The 13806-nt window shown below is 36.8% G+C and overlaps 1 protein-coding gene across 1 annotated transcript; it reads left to right on the top strand.

Moving 5' to 3' along the window:
- Nucleotides 1-4949: 4949 nt before the first annotated feature.
- On the top strand, nt 4950-12809 carry LOC150103078 (uncharacterized). The gene is made up of 3 exons (XM_090398089.1): nt 4950-5040; nt 12011-12326; nt 12449-12809. Exons 1-3 carry the CDS (start codon nt 4950-4952, stop codon nt 12807-12809), a joined length of 768 nt encoding a protein of 255 aa, XP_090254215.1.
- Nucleotides 12810-13806: the final 997 nt, after the last annotated feature.

Raw genomic sequence — 13806 nt, 5'->3', positions numbered from 1 at the left:
TAACAGATGTAATGATTATTTTATGCCTATTTGATTCTGTTTGAAAAAATTTTAGAACGTAATAAATGATCTAGTGAATGATAAGCTTTACTTCATGTTAAGCTCCATTTCATGAATTCTGTACGCCGCTTCTTTTATATTTCTGTCGATTAAATCTGATTTTTATGAAAATAGTGACATCGCAACATTAAACAGTTATGACCTGCATTTTACAAAAGTAATTCTTTGATAAATAAAAAAAAATATAATCGTCCTACGACCCTGAACCTGCAAAATCTATGATCGAAACGACTCGTTAAATGTGCCACTTATGCAGTAAATTGTTAAGAACAACTGAACATTGGTGCATTGTTTCTGGAAACATTTCTGACACAAGAAATTTGTCAAGCCAATTGCTTGAGTGACAAATACTTTGTCGTCGATCCACTGCATGTGCAAAAGCATTAAACCTAACATAATAAAAATAACTATTACATAGAAGGTTCTCTCTCTTTCGCGAATACACACCTGGAGAAAGGTACTTAATGTGCTACAGTACCAACCTTCCCTAATATTTTTATCCTTGGTTTCGATATATGAATAACGCAGTTCATAACATACTGTATACAAATATTTATATTACTTAAAGAAAAAAATACTAATTGAATTTTCAAAAATATTAAGAGAGCTATAGTAAGCTGATAAGGGTTCATTCCTCGCGTTAATCGATTTTCCGATGGTAGTTAGGTGTCAAATCGAATACTATGAACAGATTTGTTATCACTGATATTTTATTATTATTAATTTTTTTTTATATAAAAGTTCAGTTAGCGAAGTTTCATTCTGGACTTTAGTCGAAGATAAAAAGACATGAGTGCGAGTATTTGACACAGACGAAATCTCCGCGTGCTTATTTTTTTTATTATTTATTTTTTAACTGACTGAAAATGAGATATGAAGTATTAACAGCTGCCTATCCGGAATACAATAGCTAAAAAACAAAAGAAGGCCTTTATCAATAAAGTTGTGGAGACATAAATCATGATAGTATTCCTGATAAGAATGCCAAAGTTCTACTATTGTTAGCAAATTAATAATAAAAATAAAAAAATGTGACTTCTGTAATCTCAGCAAGTCGGGTGCGGTCATTATATAAACTAATATATCCGTCTGTTACATCAGCCTATGACTGACATGCCGTTCTATATAATATATTATACCTGTATTAGTTTGCAATCAAAACTATGTTGATTATCCTTTTGAATTAGTCTGAAGAGGTTTTTTTTTTTTTTTTGAACATGGACCAGCTCTAGAATATAGGATGTCCCCATTTATATACTGTTCCATAGCAACATGCTCTTATTTTACAAAATTAGAGTAAAAACGGAAAGCTGTGGTATTTTTTTTTATCGCAAATATTGGATCCCCCCCCCCCCCCCGCACACACACACACTTGTGATTTTCGTTACAGCGTTGCATGTTGGATATAAACAAACGTTATCATATTAACAGAGCTAAACTGGACATGACAGAGCCTTCGTCACTCAGTCGATTTCAACGATGCGCTTCGGTTGGAAAGATCTGGGTTTAAATCCCGGCTAGGATGCGAAAAACCTTAATCAGGGCTTTTGAAGTGAAGGTGAGTTATCCGGTTTCATACGGGACTGCAAGATTTTTTCTTCTGGAGACTCAGGTTTTTCATCCTACATAAGGCAAATCGGAGATACAAGAATACACGCAATTGAAATACAAAGTACACTTATAGGCAAGGGCAACTTATCCTGGAATCATGGTTACGAAATCCAAGGATATCTTCTAGGCGCTTAAGATACCGTTAAAAATTGTAGAATAAGAAACTGGACAAAACGGCACTTAGCGTTGCAAAGTGACAATAAATTGAAAATGTAAATCAAGATGGCAATTTAGTGCACACAAATTGTCCTCCAAAGTAACATTAAATTGGGACTTGACCATGTTACATGCCTTATTTTCAAACTACATATTCAGCTTACGTAGCGTGCTAGCTGTGGTATTATGATACGGAAAACACAGATCATTTACATTATTATTATTATTATTATTATTATTATTATTATTATTATTATTACGGGCAACTCCAAGGAGTCCTTAAACTCATCGAGGGAGGTCCTAAACATCATGTCAAAAACAACTATTCAACATCCACACAGTATCTATCATACTTTGCCTTGAACTCATTTATAGTCATGGCACCTACAACAGACTCTGGCAGCTTATTCCACTCATTCACCACTCTCCAAGTAAAAAACCTAGTTCTAACACCCTTACTAACCACACTCTTGCCCAGTTTCCATGGATAACCCTAGTCCTCCCACCACTAGTCCTGTTCTCAAAAATATCCTCTGAATTAATCCTATAGAAACCTTCAGTAATTTGAATGTCTCAATCATATCACCCCTTTTCCGCCTATCAACCAATTTCTGCAACCCACAAATCTTCAACCTGTTCTCATAAGGTTCATTCCATAGACCTGCTATCATCTTGGTCACTCGTCTCTGGATCCTCTCCACCTCCTCCCCATCAAGAAGAAACCTTGGCGCCAAGATCTGGGCACAGTAGTCAAGATGGGGCCTTATCAAGGCTCAATACAGCGGAAAAATAACTGGCTTGTCTCTGCTCGTCAAAGTATTCTTCACTAACCAAGTGATTTGATGAGCTGATTTAGCCACTTTTGCAATGTGCCCCCTACACTTCAACTCCCTATCCACCAACACTCCCAAATCCCTGACCTCATCAATCTCCTGGAGTACGGTTTCACCAATGTGATATACCTGCTAATCTTTTCATCCCAAAATGCATAACCTTACACTTTACCACATTAAATTGACATCCATTCTCCTTAGTCCAGTCCTCCAATCTATCCAAATCATTCTGCAAAATTTTGACATCATGTGCATTCACTATTGCCCTACCCAACTTTGCATCATCAGCAAACAAATGAACAGTTCCTCTCAGATCCTTTCCTATATCGTTAATGAACAAATTAAACAGTAGTGGTCCAAGAACAGAACCCTGCGGCACACCACTAGTCACATGTCGTCTTTTGGACTCTACCCCTGAATAAACTACTCTCTGATATCTCTCCATCAACCACCCTCCTATCCATATATACTCAACTGAGTATTGTATTACAGGCGGAATATATACAGTGAAACACAATCATTTAAAGGTTTTCATTATTAATGAAACCCTTTAAAGTGAAATAGATAAAAAATATAGTTTTTATAGTTTTGTTTCTCATCTTATCCGCGAAGCCAGCATTTTAGAAATTTAAGTATCAGTACCAATACTTCAAGTACTGAAGTGGAAGGGGGGGGAGAAAGAGAATAAGAGATACATAGAACGAATGCAAATGAAAAAATCTCACATACCAGACGCGTGATCCACTGATTTTGAGTGGGAGAAAAAAATTTTTTTCTATAAACATACATGACAGGGTATTTCCTAACGGCTAACCATGAGTTGCTTTTTCAACACACTTTAGGTCTCCAATATATCTCTAGGACCAGGCAAAAAAAATAAAAAATAATAAAAATAATAATATATACATATGAAATTATGAAAAATAGAGAAAAAAATATTTGCCCATCCTCACAGTGCTCATGTACTGTAGGTTTGCAACCTTTCGTTGGTGGGAGCCATATAAAAAGAAAAAAAAGATTCTCTCTCCACATAATAAAATGGCTTAGTTTAATTGTTTGTAAAAAAGCAAACATCATACAATAGAGGGAAATTTCAAGTTTAACTCTAAAATAGCTTTTGTCCTTCTCGAAGATCAATGCCGCATTCGGGAGATAAGCAAAAGGAATATTCAAGAAAAATGACCAGTTCCTCGGCTTCTGAATTGCATTTCAAACTTTATGCAAAAATCTATCAAAGAATGTATTTACACCCCACTACTATTCAGAATGCTTAATGAACTGAAGTGTTGTATTCGAGAAGTTATAGCATCTGTGAATGCATTGCGTAGGGTCTGACAAGAGTTCTTTTATGTATCAATCCCACAACGAGAGGTTACAAAACTGATAACACAATAGTGGTATACGTTTCTCACGAGGATAAGAAAAAAAGAAGTTGCTGATGTGCTTCTTAAACAGCTGGAGGTTGTAGTCCGTAAAAAAACGGTGGTAAGATGGGCTGTTACAATAAACGTATCTGGAATGAAAGAGGACGCGATTAATAGGATAAGTTTGAAGTCGAAACTGTGTATAAATGTTGAATAGCAGCACTCGCGCCACTTTATTATCAGAGAAAAATGGAAGGATATTGGTGGCTAGTTCGGCAGAGCTATGCCTGTTAAAATATCCATAGAAAAAGCGTAATACAAAAACGGAAAATCTATAAGAAAGTTGGACTGAGTCTGTGAGAGAGGAATCATTCTGGATAGCATCAAGCATTTTTATGTGATCCACATAAAAGAGTCCAAAAATGAGAATAGTACTCCAAGACTGGAAAAATTCATGATCCACAACTTTAAGAATTGCACAGATGAAAAGTAGTGTGTATCTTGTACGGGAGTGTACACTAAGTTTGTTTGTTTTTTTTCCCTAGAAGAGGAGGCCAATCAATCCTATCTATGAGAAACTAAACATTTTTTTTCATAGTTAGCCATATGGGATATATATATATAAAACTTTACTTTCATTACCGAAATTCTGGATTTTCATCCAACAAAATAGACAAACTGGCCAGCACCAGCAAAACACACACTCAACAGTTGCTTTGGCCGTAATTGTAAACAACCTTCACTCCACTGAAAAACGAAAATAAGATTAGTGTTTATCGGGCGATAGAAGATTTCGAAGCCTCAATTATTCAAGCATTGTAATATTTGTGAAATGAAGAACAACAGAATGTACAGTTATTAGTAAAGTTATAGATAGGACTCGGACACCAGCGAAGGCTACCAATGCACAGGAGGGAGCGTGTGGATGAAAGCGCAAAGGCCTGGTGGTACTCAGGCAATTGAAGGAAAAAGTGAGAAAAACATCCATCGTCACGATTATAGAGGAAAACCGCAACGTAATTGGAAGAAACAGAAGTAAATCATAAGCTCGATAAGAAGGCCTCCATTCCAAATCTGATCAAATGTCTCGGAAATGTCAGTAGCAACCATACGGCTTCCCCAACTCCTCCAAGGCTTGGACAATCCAATGATTGTCCAAGACCGATTTGGAGATCCTCTGTAGAGCAATAGCAGAGCAATTCATATTGATTATCACTAATTGATGGGTCTCCAGTAGTGAAGAAGCTGCCCTCCAGAGTACCGAGGCGAGGACAATGGATGAAGGTCCGATGACTCTTTATCTCACTTTTTTTGGAACAAGCTGGATATAGGTCTGCTCCGCTCTTCTATAAGTATATACATTCCAGACTTTAATAATGTAGACTGAATATCTGCCATATTACTAGAGGTAATATGGCAGATACACAAATGGAATCATTGCAACAACTGATATAACAAGTTAATATTTGTTTCTACTAAATGCTATTCTACTATTTGCTCAAGTGCTTTAAGAACAATATTCACGATTCCTGAAATAGCTTTAGAAATGCTATTATTTCTTAAATTAAGGGGATATTAAATCCCACATAGTTTTAAAACCGAATAAGAAACTCAAAGATTGGAATCAGAGAGTTTCTTGCGAATATAGTAAACTATAAAGTATCGGCGACGTTAGCAAATGCAAGTGATCCTAGTACGTAGTACAATACCGGGCAGCTCGTTGCAAAAGTGGAGAAATTCAGATCGCTATTCTTAGGTATTTTCCATAATGTAAAAACACATTTCCTAGGAAATATATGCTGTTATTACATTATGGAGGGAGGTCACTACCCAGACCGGTTTCAGCCTTTTTTGAGGCTTCATCAGTGAGTAGCTAGACCTAATAATACCAAAGTGTATAGCGAAAAGAACTTACAGGGTGTTCGGGATAAATTTGACATATTTATAATTAATTATATTTTTCCGTAAGTTACATGTATTAACACACACTTCTCTTCATTTAAAAGTTTGGACCCTTCTTCATTCATATACAAGATGTCAGAAAGGATGGATAGCTGGAACCCACCTGAATCATGGAAGAGAATAACTTGTATCATGATGATTCGTGCCCGCCATCAAAATAAGGATATTACGACTGCTGCCCAATGCTCCCTGAATACAGTAAAGACAATCAGGCATGAACTAGAGACTTGCAATGGTGACTACGAGGATGTAGCAAGAAGAAAGATCCCTAGCAGACGATCTGATTGCGTTCGTACAGCAGAATTCCTCGCAAATCTGCAGGAACAGGTGTTGAAGAACCCTGGCATTGGAATTCGGGCTTTGTTCGTGGAGTTGCTAACTGTAGTCAAGCCCTGGATAACAAGGGTAGCCAATGGTAGGCCGTATGTATGGCAGCAGGATTCGGCCCCTTGCCACACCTCTGGGAAAAGTCAAAAATGGTTGTCTGAAAATTTCTACGACTTCACCAGTCCAAATGTTTGGCCTCCAAACTCCCCAGACCTTAACCCCATGGATTATTTTGTATGGGGCGCAGTTGAAAAAGACACCAATCGCACTTCCAGTAATACAAAAGCCCAGTTAATGGATAAAATTAAAACAGTTTTTGCGGCCCTTCCCAGGGAGACTGTAGCATCAGCTTGTTCGAGGTTCCGAAGCAGAATTGAAGCTGTGATCGATGCTAATGGTGGTTATTTTGAGTAAATCTTGTTGATAGTATTGTAATTAACTCTGCCTGTAATGTTTTTTTGTCAATTCATTAAATTTAATAGATACAAAGAAGATTTTCTTTTTCCTTACGAAACTGTCAAATTTATCCCGAACACCCTGTATATACTCTGCGAACGAGTTCTCCAAACAGGTGCAACCATTATTATTTCTACTTTTTCTTCTTCCTATTAGGCCTATTGGCCTGTTACGGAGTTATCTTAAGCCCTTACAAGCCGTCCCGAGGATCCCTGTCCAAGTCTGTAAATGAGTGTGTTCACAGTTTCGGTTTGCCTGCTTGCGGGAGGAAAAATCCCAGAAAAACCCTGCGGTCCACGCCCAAGACCGGCTCACTTGACTATGTCTGAGTAAGATCTTTAAGCTCCTCACGTCAGCGACGGGAATCGAACCCAGGACACTCCTTTCCCAGGCATATGGTTGCAAAGAACACAGCCACTCCGCTAACCGCGCGGACGCTATTATTTCTAACCTATATTATTACATACGAAAAATTCTGTAAATGACACCATGCAAGTGTCTGAAAGTAAGGGGACGCAATTGCTCAAATTATTCAACTTTGTAAATTACCGCATAAAAAAAGATTAGCTGAAGAGTACTGATTGAGTGGGCAGGACTGACAACGTGTGATAATTGTTATGCCGATCATATGAATCACGAAGGAAGTGGCGAAGATAATATTATGTTTATTAGTAAGCTCTGCTTAAAAGAGCTGAATTTAATTTCAAGGAGGATAACTAACTTTAAGAGCATGACGAGAGAATTAAAAGTATGAAGTGGGAAACATTGTTTAACGGAGGTGATAATAATGCAAAATGGATAAAACTGAGGAAGTAAATTTCATAAGAAAAATGTTGTTGTACTACATAAAGAGAACTGATATGATAAATCATTTTTAAATATGATAATGTAAGACAGCGACATCTAGATTGTTAATTATTAACTCAATATACTAAATTGTTAGAGCAGTCATTCTCTCAGAATCAAAACTGTTTGTTGGGGCGATAATTAGGAGAAGGGGAGAGGAAATGTGCTGCTTTTCCTGGTACTGGGATTAAGATTCAGCTACTTTCCATCGTGACGAGTAGTAGTGATATCTTAATACTTAATATCACTATGTTCATCACGGCAGGCATTTGATGCTTTTGTTAGAAATCCTATCTGGACCTGGTATTTTCTTATTCTTAAGTTTGATGATAATGATTTCGTGCACCTCGGAGGTGGGGGAGGGACATCGGTTGGATGGATTTTCGTAGGCCGCACATGGGTATAGTTTGTGCCATACTCTTCTCTAGGCTATTGGAAAAAACTTTAACTTTGTATGCGCACGGTAAACGTGATCAGGTTCACTGTGAAGAGAAAGAGAGAGAGAGAGAGAGAGAGAGAAAGAACTTTGTTCATTTTCCAGAGCGATTGATCCTATATGTTTAAGGACTGAAGTTTTAACACCCCGTGTTGATTGTTGATTACAATAGTGTTTAAGCACCTCTTCGTTCGCAAGAACTAGGACAATAGATTCAATCCATGTAGAGCGGGCTTCAATGAGTCCAGTTGACAGTTCGGAGCCGATCTGGGATATGTTCGTATTGTGAGCCCAGTTTAGAGCAAAACTGGCTTGTGGTCAGAACTGAGGTAGTCCATGGCACTTATTTTATATTGGTGAGCGATATTTTGTGGTATCGCTAAGTCAAAGATATCAGGGAGTCCTGCGACGTTGTTGTACGTACATGGATTCTGGCAGTCCTAGAATCATGACGTTCCCGGCTGCAGAAAAGTCGTTAAGGGTGTCCAGGCTACGTGCTTGACGTTCAGGTCTTCTGTTTGATTCGTCTGCTTCAAGTAATTATTTGTTGGTTTGGAGTTATATAGAGTATATTTTCAAGGACGTCTCTATTTGCAGTTTGAACTTCTATCCCCCCCCCCCCTGTGGTTTCTATGTGGGTAGTGGCGAGATGCACAATTTCATCGAGCAAAAGATGTCGAATTCACTATATGTGTACGAGACATACAAAATAGATAAAAAGTAATCCAAGGCGATGTCGATTCTCATTATTGCCGATTGTTAATGAAAACCACGAAGAAACGTTAGAAATTAAACCAAAATACAAGGAAAAGAAAATGAGACAGAAACCTTAATACTCTGTTATCGACAATCAATACGAAAAGAATATTGGTTGACTGATTCTACACCAGGCGAAGAAAATCATTCCCACATAAATATTTTCGCATCATCCATAGTGGAATACGAATTCACTGCATGCTGATTAGAGTAGTGACACGTATTTCTCAGACAAATAGGCTAACACTTTTCTTTCTTTCGTTTCATTTATTTATTAGGCTCTCTCTCCAAACAAAAGGTTGCTAACGTATGGTATATTAAATACTGTGTAAGTTTCAGCTATATAATCGGTTATAAATTCCTCGAGATACAGAATTGCCAACCATTGTGAATTCTTGTTATAGAGACCTTTTGTGAATTAATAAAATTGTCATAAGATGCACAAATTAAAAAGGCTTGCTGTGAAATAGTTTCATGATCTTTAAATAATTTTTAAAAATAAAGAACTGCACACCACATGTGTATCTGTGTGTGTGTGTGTGTGTGTGTGTGGTACGTACATATACAGTAATACCCCGTCTTACGACGATTTTTAGTTATGAACAATGCCTTTATACGACGCTGCATCCGCTCATATGACAGTTTTAGCGACATGATGCCTGCCGTGAATCAATCTATGCGCAGCTTTCGTGAAACGTTTATTTAAGACGTTGTTGCTCGCTACGTCACTGATGTTTTGGTGTTTCGCTGTGAATTATAAACTTTTTTTATTTTTTGTTGTTAATGATGGCAGATAAAATTTAAAGTAGGGGTGCTGTTGTTGCTCCAGTATACAAAGAAGACGCATGAATCCATTGCATTAGATACTACGAATAACATTATTAAATTTAGTGACGATGGTGTATCGGACATTTGGAGAGACCGCAGGCGAAACTTACAAAGAAAAAAAAAAAGTTAAAAAAGAAGATAAAATTCTAAGCTAAGTGAAAAGGGTTACGTTAGTTAACATTACAGTTATACGTAAACGCGACAATCTTATAACCGAAATGGTAAAAACGTTTAATGGTGTAGATTTATGATCAAACTGGTTGGCGTGTTCTTCCCTTAATCCAAGCTATTCAGAAAAACTTCGTTTACGAAAATTATTCGAAATTTTTAGTTCGTGTATTTGACGTAAATAAATGCTTTATTTACATTATTTATGATTGCTTAAAAAAATTATGTAATCATTACATGCGTTCACAAGCGTGGGAAAAAAAACTGATTCATTATACGACGGTCTTCTAGAACCTAATGTGTCGTATGATCGGGGTATGCCATATGTCACACGCATATATGTGTATTAGACGCGCGCACACACACACACACACACACACACACAGAGTTCGACAAATACGCTTACTCCTGACGAGTAGCGTCAGACTGGGCAAAATATAAGCTTTTTATTTAATAATAATAAAAAACTCCAAACAAAATATTTTTAAGAAAACACAAATGCAGCAGAACTATTCACTTGATTAATGAGTGCCCTAGTAAGTCAACTCCTTTTGACCTGCTAGGACATATAATTAAAAAAAAATAGTCTTGGGAGAGCATACATTTTTCTGTAGCGAATAGCCCTTTGCATAATTTATCAACTCTTTCTGTGTACGTGTGTGTAAAATAGGAATAAACTATTCACTCACGGCACAAGAGCTTGTTCATTTGATCGCACCTTTATCCATATGATATCATCATCATCTTCTTCTTCCTATCTTGTATTAGGCCTCGGGAATTATTACGGTCTCATTCCATCTTTTATATTGTCTTCTAACTGATCTCTTCCCCACGGTTTGTATTCAAGGATTTGTTTAGTGATTCTACTATTGTCCATTCTTCTAATGTGCTGTTTCCATTTCTATTTGGATGAAAATCCATATGATATATATAAGGTATAAGTATAGTTCATCTTTAAAACTGCTTTAAAAAAATAGCGATAGTATTTCTGTAATGAGAGAGAGAGAGAGAGAGAGAGAGACCCGAGATTCTTGGAGGTTTTTTTTTTTTTCAATCCAGTGAGAAATAACTGTGAAGATAAACCATGTTTCAACACATCGAGATATGTTTTAACCAACATGTCTGTGCACGTTTCTGCTTGTTTATGATGAATCGCTTCAGAAAGTCCCGTCTGATGTGTGTGTGTGGGGGGGGGGGGAGTACGTTAAAATTTTGTAATGCAAATACTAAAAACTGTAGCTGAAAAGTTTACAATCTATTGTGGAGGGAAAGTTGGAACATGCATATAACTATTATATTTCTCTGCAGAATTACAGCATTTTTCCGTTGGGAACAGATAATATTTAGTGAACCTATTATTAATGTTTCTGTTTCGTTTTACCTTCATCAATACTTAATTTTTGATTTAAGTCTCTTTTGTTTGTTGTCTGCAGCAACACCTCTGTGGCGTTTCTTTGGCTACTTGTGCGCGATATAGATGCTATTTTTGATGCTGCATTGCTAAATAATTTCATATATATTAAGATAATTTGACAAGAGATGGTGGACTTAGCTTAACAATAATAAGAAATAAGAGAAACTTTAATATGGGAAGAATTATACGAGTTTTTGGACGTAAGTATATTCTTTATTTGAAAGTTAATTGAAATGCTAGCATGCTTTTCCTATAGAGAAATATTTGCGAAATTATTACCGGTCTCGTTGGCCGAATGATAAGCGCTCTCCAACCAACAGACTGTGGTTAGAATCTCACCGTGGATACTGATATATCTGATTGTCTTTAGGTGGTAGATGAATTTCGTAGTTCGGCGTGAGACTATCACTCTGTTTATTAGAGGACTGAAGTGTCTTGAAAAAGTTCCATGTTTAGTCTCTCTCTAGAGCAGGGTTTCCAGGTAAAAAAAAAGAATACAAAACACAAAAAAATATAAAACATTAATAAAATAAAAAATTCTTATCCCAACTACTGTATTATAAGTTTATAACCTTTCGCAAGCGGGAGTCACATAAAAGAAATGAGTGAAATGCTTAAAATGTCGGCAACATATTGTGACTCAGATTGTTAGACTGTTAAACATAGGGATTTATTGTCATTAATTCGTTATCGGTAGTAGATGATGATGACGATGTGTTTTAATTATATTCTCCCAAACATGTTTCATAGATCAATAATTTTATTGTAGCATTTACCTTCTTGTTTCCTGTAGGAATCTGTCCTTGTGCAGGGTCGTCCCCAACTTTACCAAAGTCGGTCTTCACCATCAACCGTCCTCACACTGCGCTACGTAATATTTTTAAGAAAAGAGACGACACAAAACAGTTAGTTGAAGACACATCAAACGAAAATGCTGTTAAAGGAATAGAGTCATCAGAGATCTTGTTTCAAGGAGATTCGAAAGCAACCGAAGAGTCTGCTGAGATATTTCTGGACGAAAGAAGAGATGTAAGATGCAGCGGAGAAAATTCTGAGGCTTCCGAAAACGTGCATTTTTGTACCGAAGTGGAGAAAGTAACCGTATTTAAGTAAGTAAATCAGAAGCATTTATGCGTTGCAGTCTTCAAAAAAATATTCTGATAAATCATCTGAGAATCACTTTGTGTCTTCAATGTTGCAGAATGACTTAACAGTCGTTTTTTCATTGCAGGTCGGATAAAGAAGTTTTAAAGGCACGACGCAAAGAAAATAAGAGAATTAAGCGGAACAACGAGCGCCGTCGCAAGTTGAAGGCCAAGCTGAAGGACTATGGCTTCAATTGGATGCCTTTTCTTTCAGAACCAGAAAAGTGGATTATAACGCCGAAGGGATTGAGAAGAGTTGAAACGAGCGATTTGTGGGAAAGAATGCGATCTGCTTACTTATTGAAGAAAAACAGTATCAAGAAAAAGTCGAAGGACAAGCAAGGAGGAGGCATGAGAGACTCTCCATTGAGTCAGGGAGAAACAAAGCGAAAACACAAAAATCAAGTTGTTGGTCGAGTTTGGAAGGCACTAAAGAATGCTTTGTAAAGGAGTTGCTGACATCTCTATGCTTTATGTATTTTGTTACTGTTGAGTAAATAAATGTAGTGTTATATAGGTATATTTCATTATTATTTCCGGCTTAGTAGAGCCAGAGCGTTACACATTCCTCTTTAGCCAAAAAATCGGTGTGTTTTCTTGTTGCTTTTTCATAGGTGTTAAAGGATAAAAGTGCGAAGTTGGGAGAGAAATTAACAGTATTTAAGTTGATTTTGTAAGACTGTTTCGTTTTATGCCGCTACTAACAACTATTCTAACAGAACCCCCTCTCCCCCGTTATTTTTGTATATTAAAGGTCAATAGATTTAATTTCGTTTTTTGTCATTAAAAAGAAAAAAAAAACTAACACAAAGTCCGGTTTGGTGAAAATCCGGACTTTACATTGGTAGGGAAAAAAAATCAAAAAAAAAACCTCACAAATGGATTTCACTGTGCTGAACTGTTGTCATTCTAGTTCACTAATTGTACGTTTCCTCTAATGAATTGAATGAGAGAGAACATATGGGGGGGGGGGGGAATAATACCTTTTTGTTAGTTGCACTAACAAAGATGCACTATTGAAACCTACAGAGTTTAATCTTGAACCCTACAGAAGATTAATATTTTGAATAAGCAAGTGTTAGATTCTCTAGGACCTTCGATGTAACAATGAAACATGTCTTTTATGCCGGTTGTTTCTATAAGAAACACGATGGTCTTATCTTATGCTGGATAACAGCATGCCACTCGCACAATCCTTTCACAGGTACTCTATAATTGAAGAGAAATTTCATAGCCTTTTTGGTAATAAACAGGAGTTTATTACCACTCGATATACGAAGCCAATACAGGAACTCACTTCGTTTACATTAAAAGAGCTTTCCTATGCACTAGCCATTCGTTCTTCGTTGAAATGAGAGGGGGGAGGAAGCCACTAACGTAATTCACAAAAGCCTTCTTCATGTAATGCTAAGCAGTGAGATCGGATGCTACGATATTCTGACTG

The sequence above is a fragment of the Typopeltis vanoorti genome, chromosome 9 (assembly GCF_054136105.1).
Source record: "Typopeltis vanoorti isolate ZY-2024b chromosome 9, IOZ_Tvanoo_1.0, whole genome shotgun sequence".
In the NCBI taxonomy this organism is placed as follows: Eukaryota; Metazoa; Arthropoda; class Arachnida; order Uropygi; family Thelyphonidae; genus Typopeltis; species Typopeltis vanoorti.
Note: the sequence above shows the minus strand (reverse complement) of the source record. Positions and strands in the feature narration are given on the sequence as shown.

Bases quoted from the DNA above. Each gene is read 5' to 3' on its own strand.
- LOC150103078 (XM_090398089.1), top strand. From the start codon at position 4,950: ATGAAAGCGCAAAGGCCTGGTGGTACTCAGGCAATTGAAGGAAAAAGT. The intron at 5,041-12,010 runs GTAATTGGAAGA...TGTTTCCTGTAG, and splicing joins TTATAGAGGAAAACCGCAAC to GAATCTGTCCTTGTGCAGGG. The intron at 12,327-12,448 runs GTAAGTAAATCA...TTTTCATTGCAG, and splicing joins GAGAAAGTAACCGTATTTAA to GTCGGATAAAGAAGTTTTAA.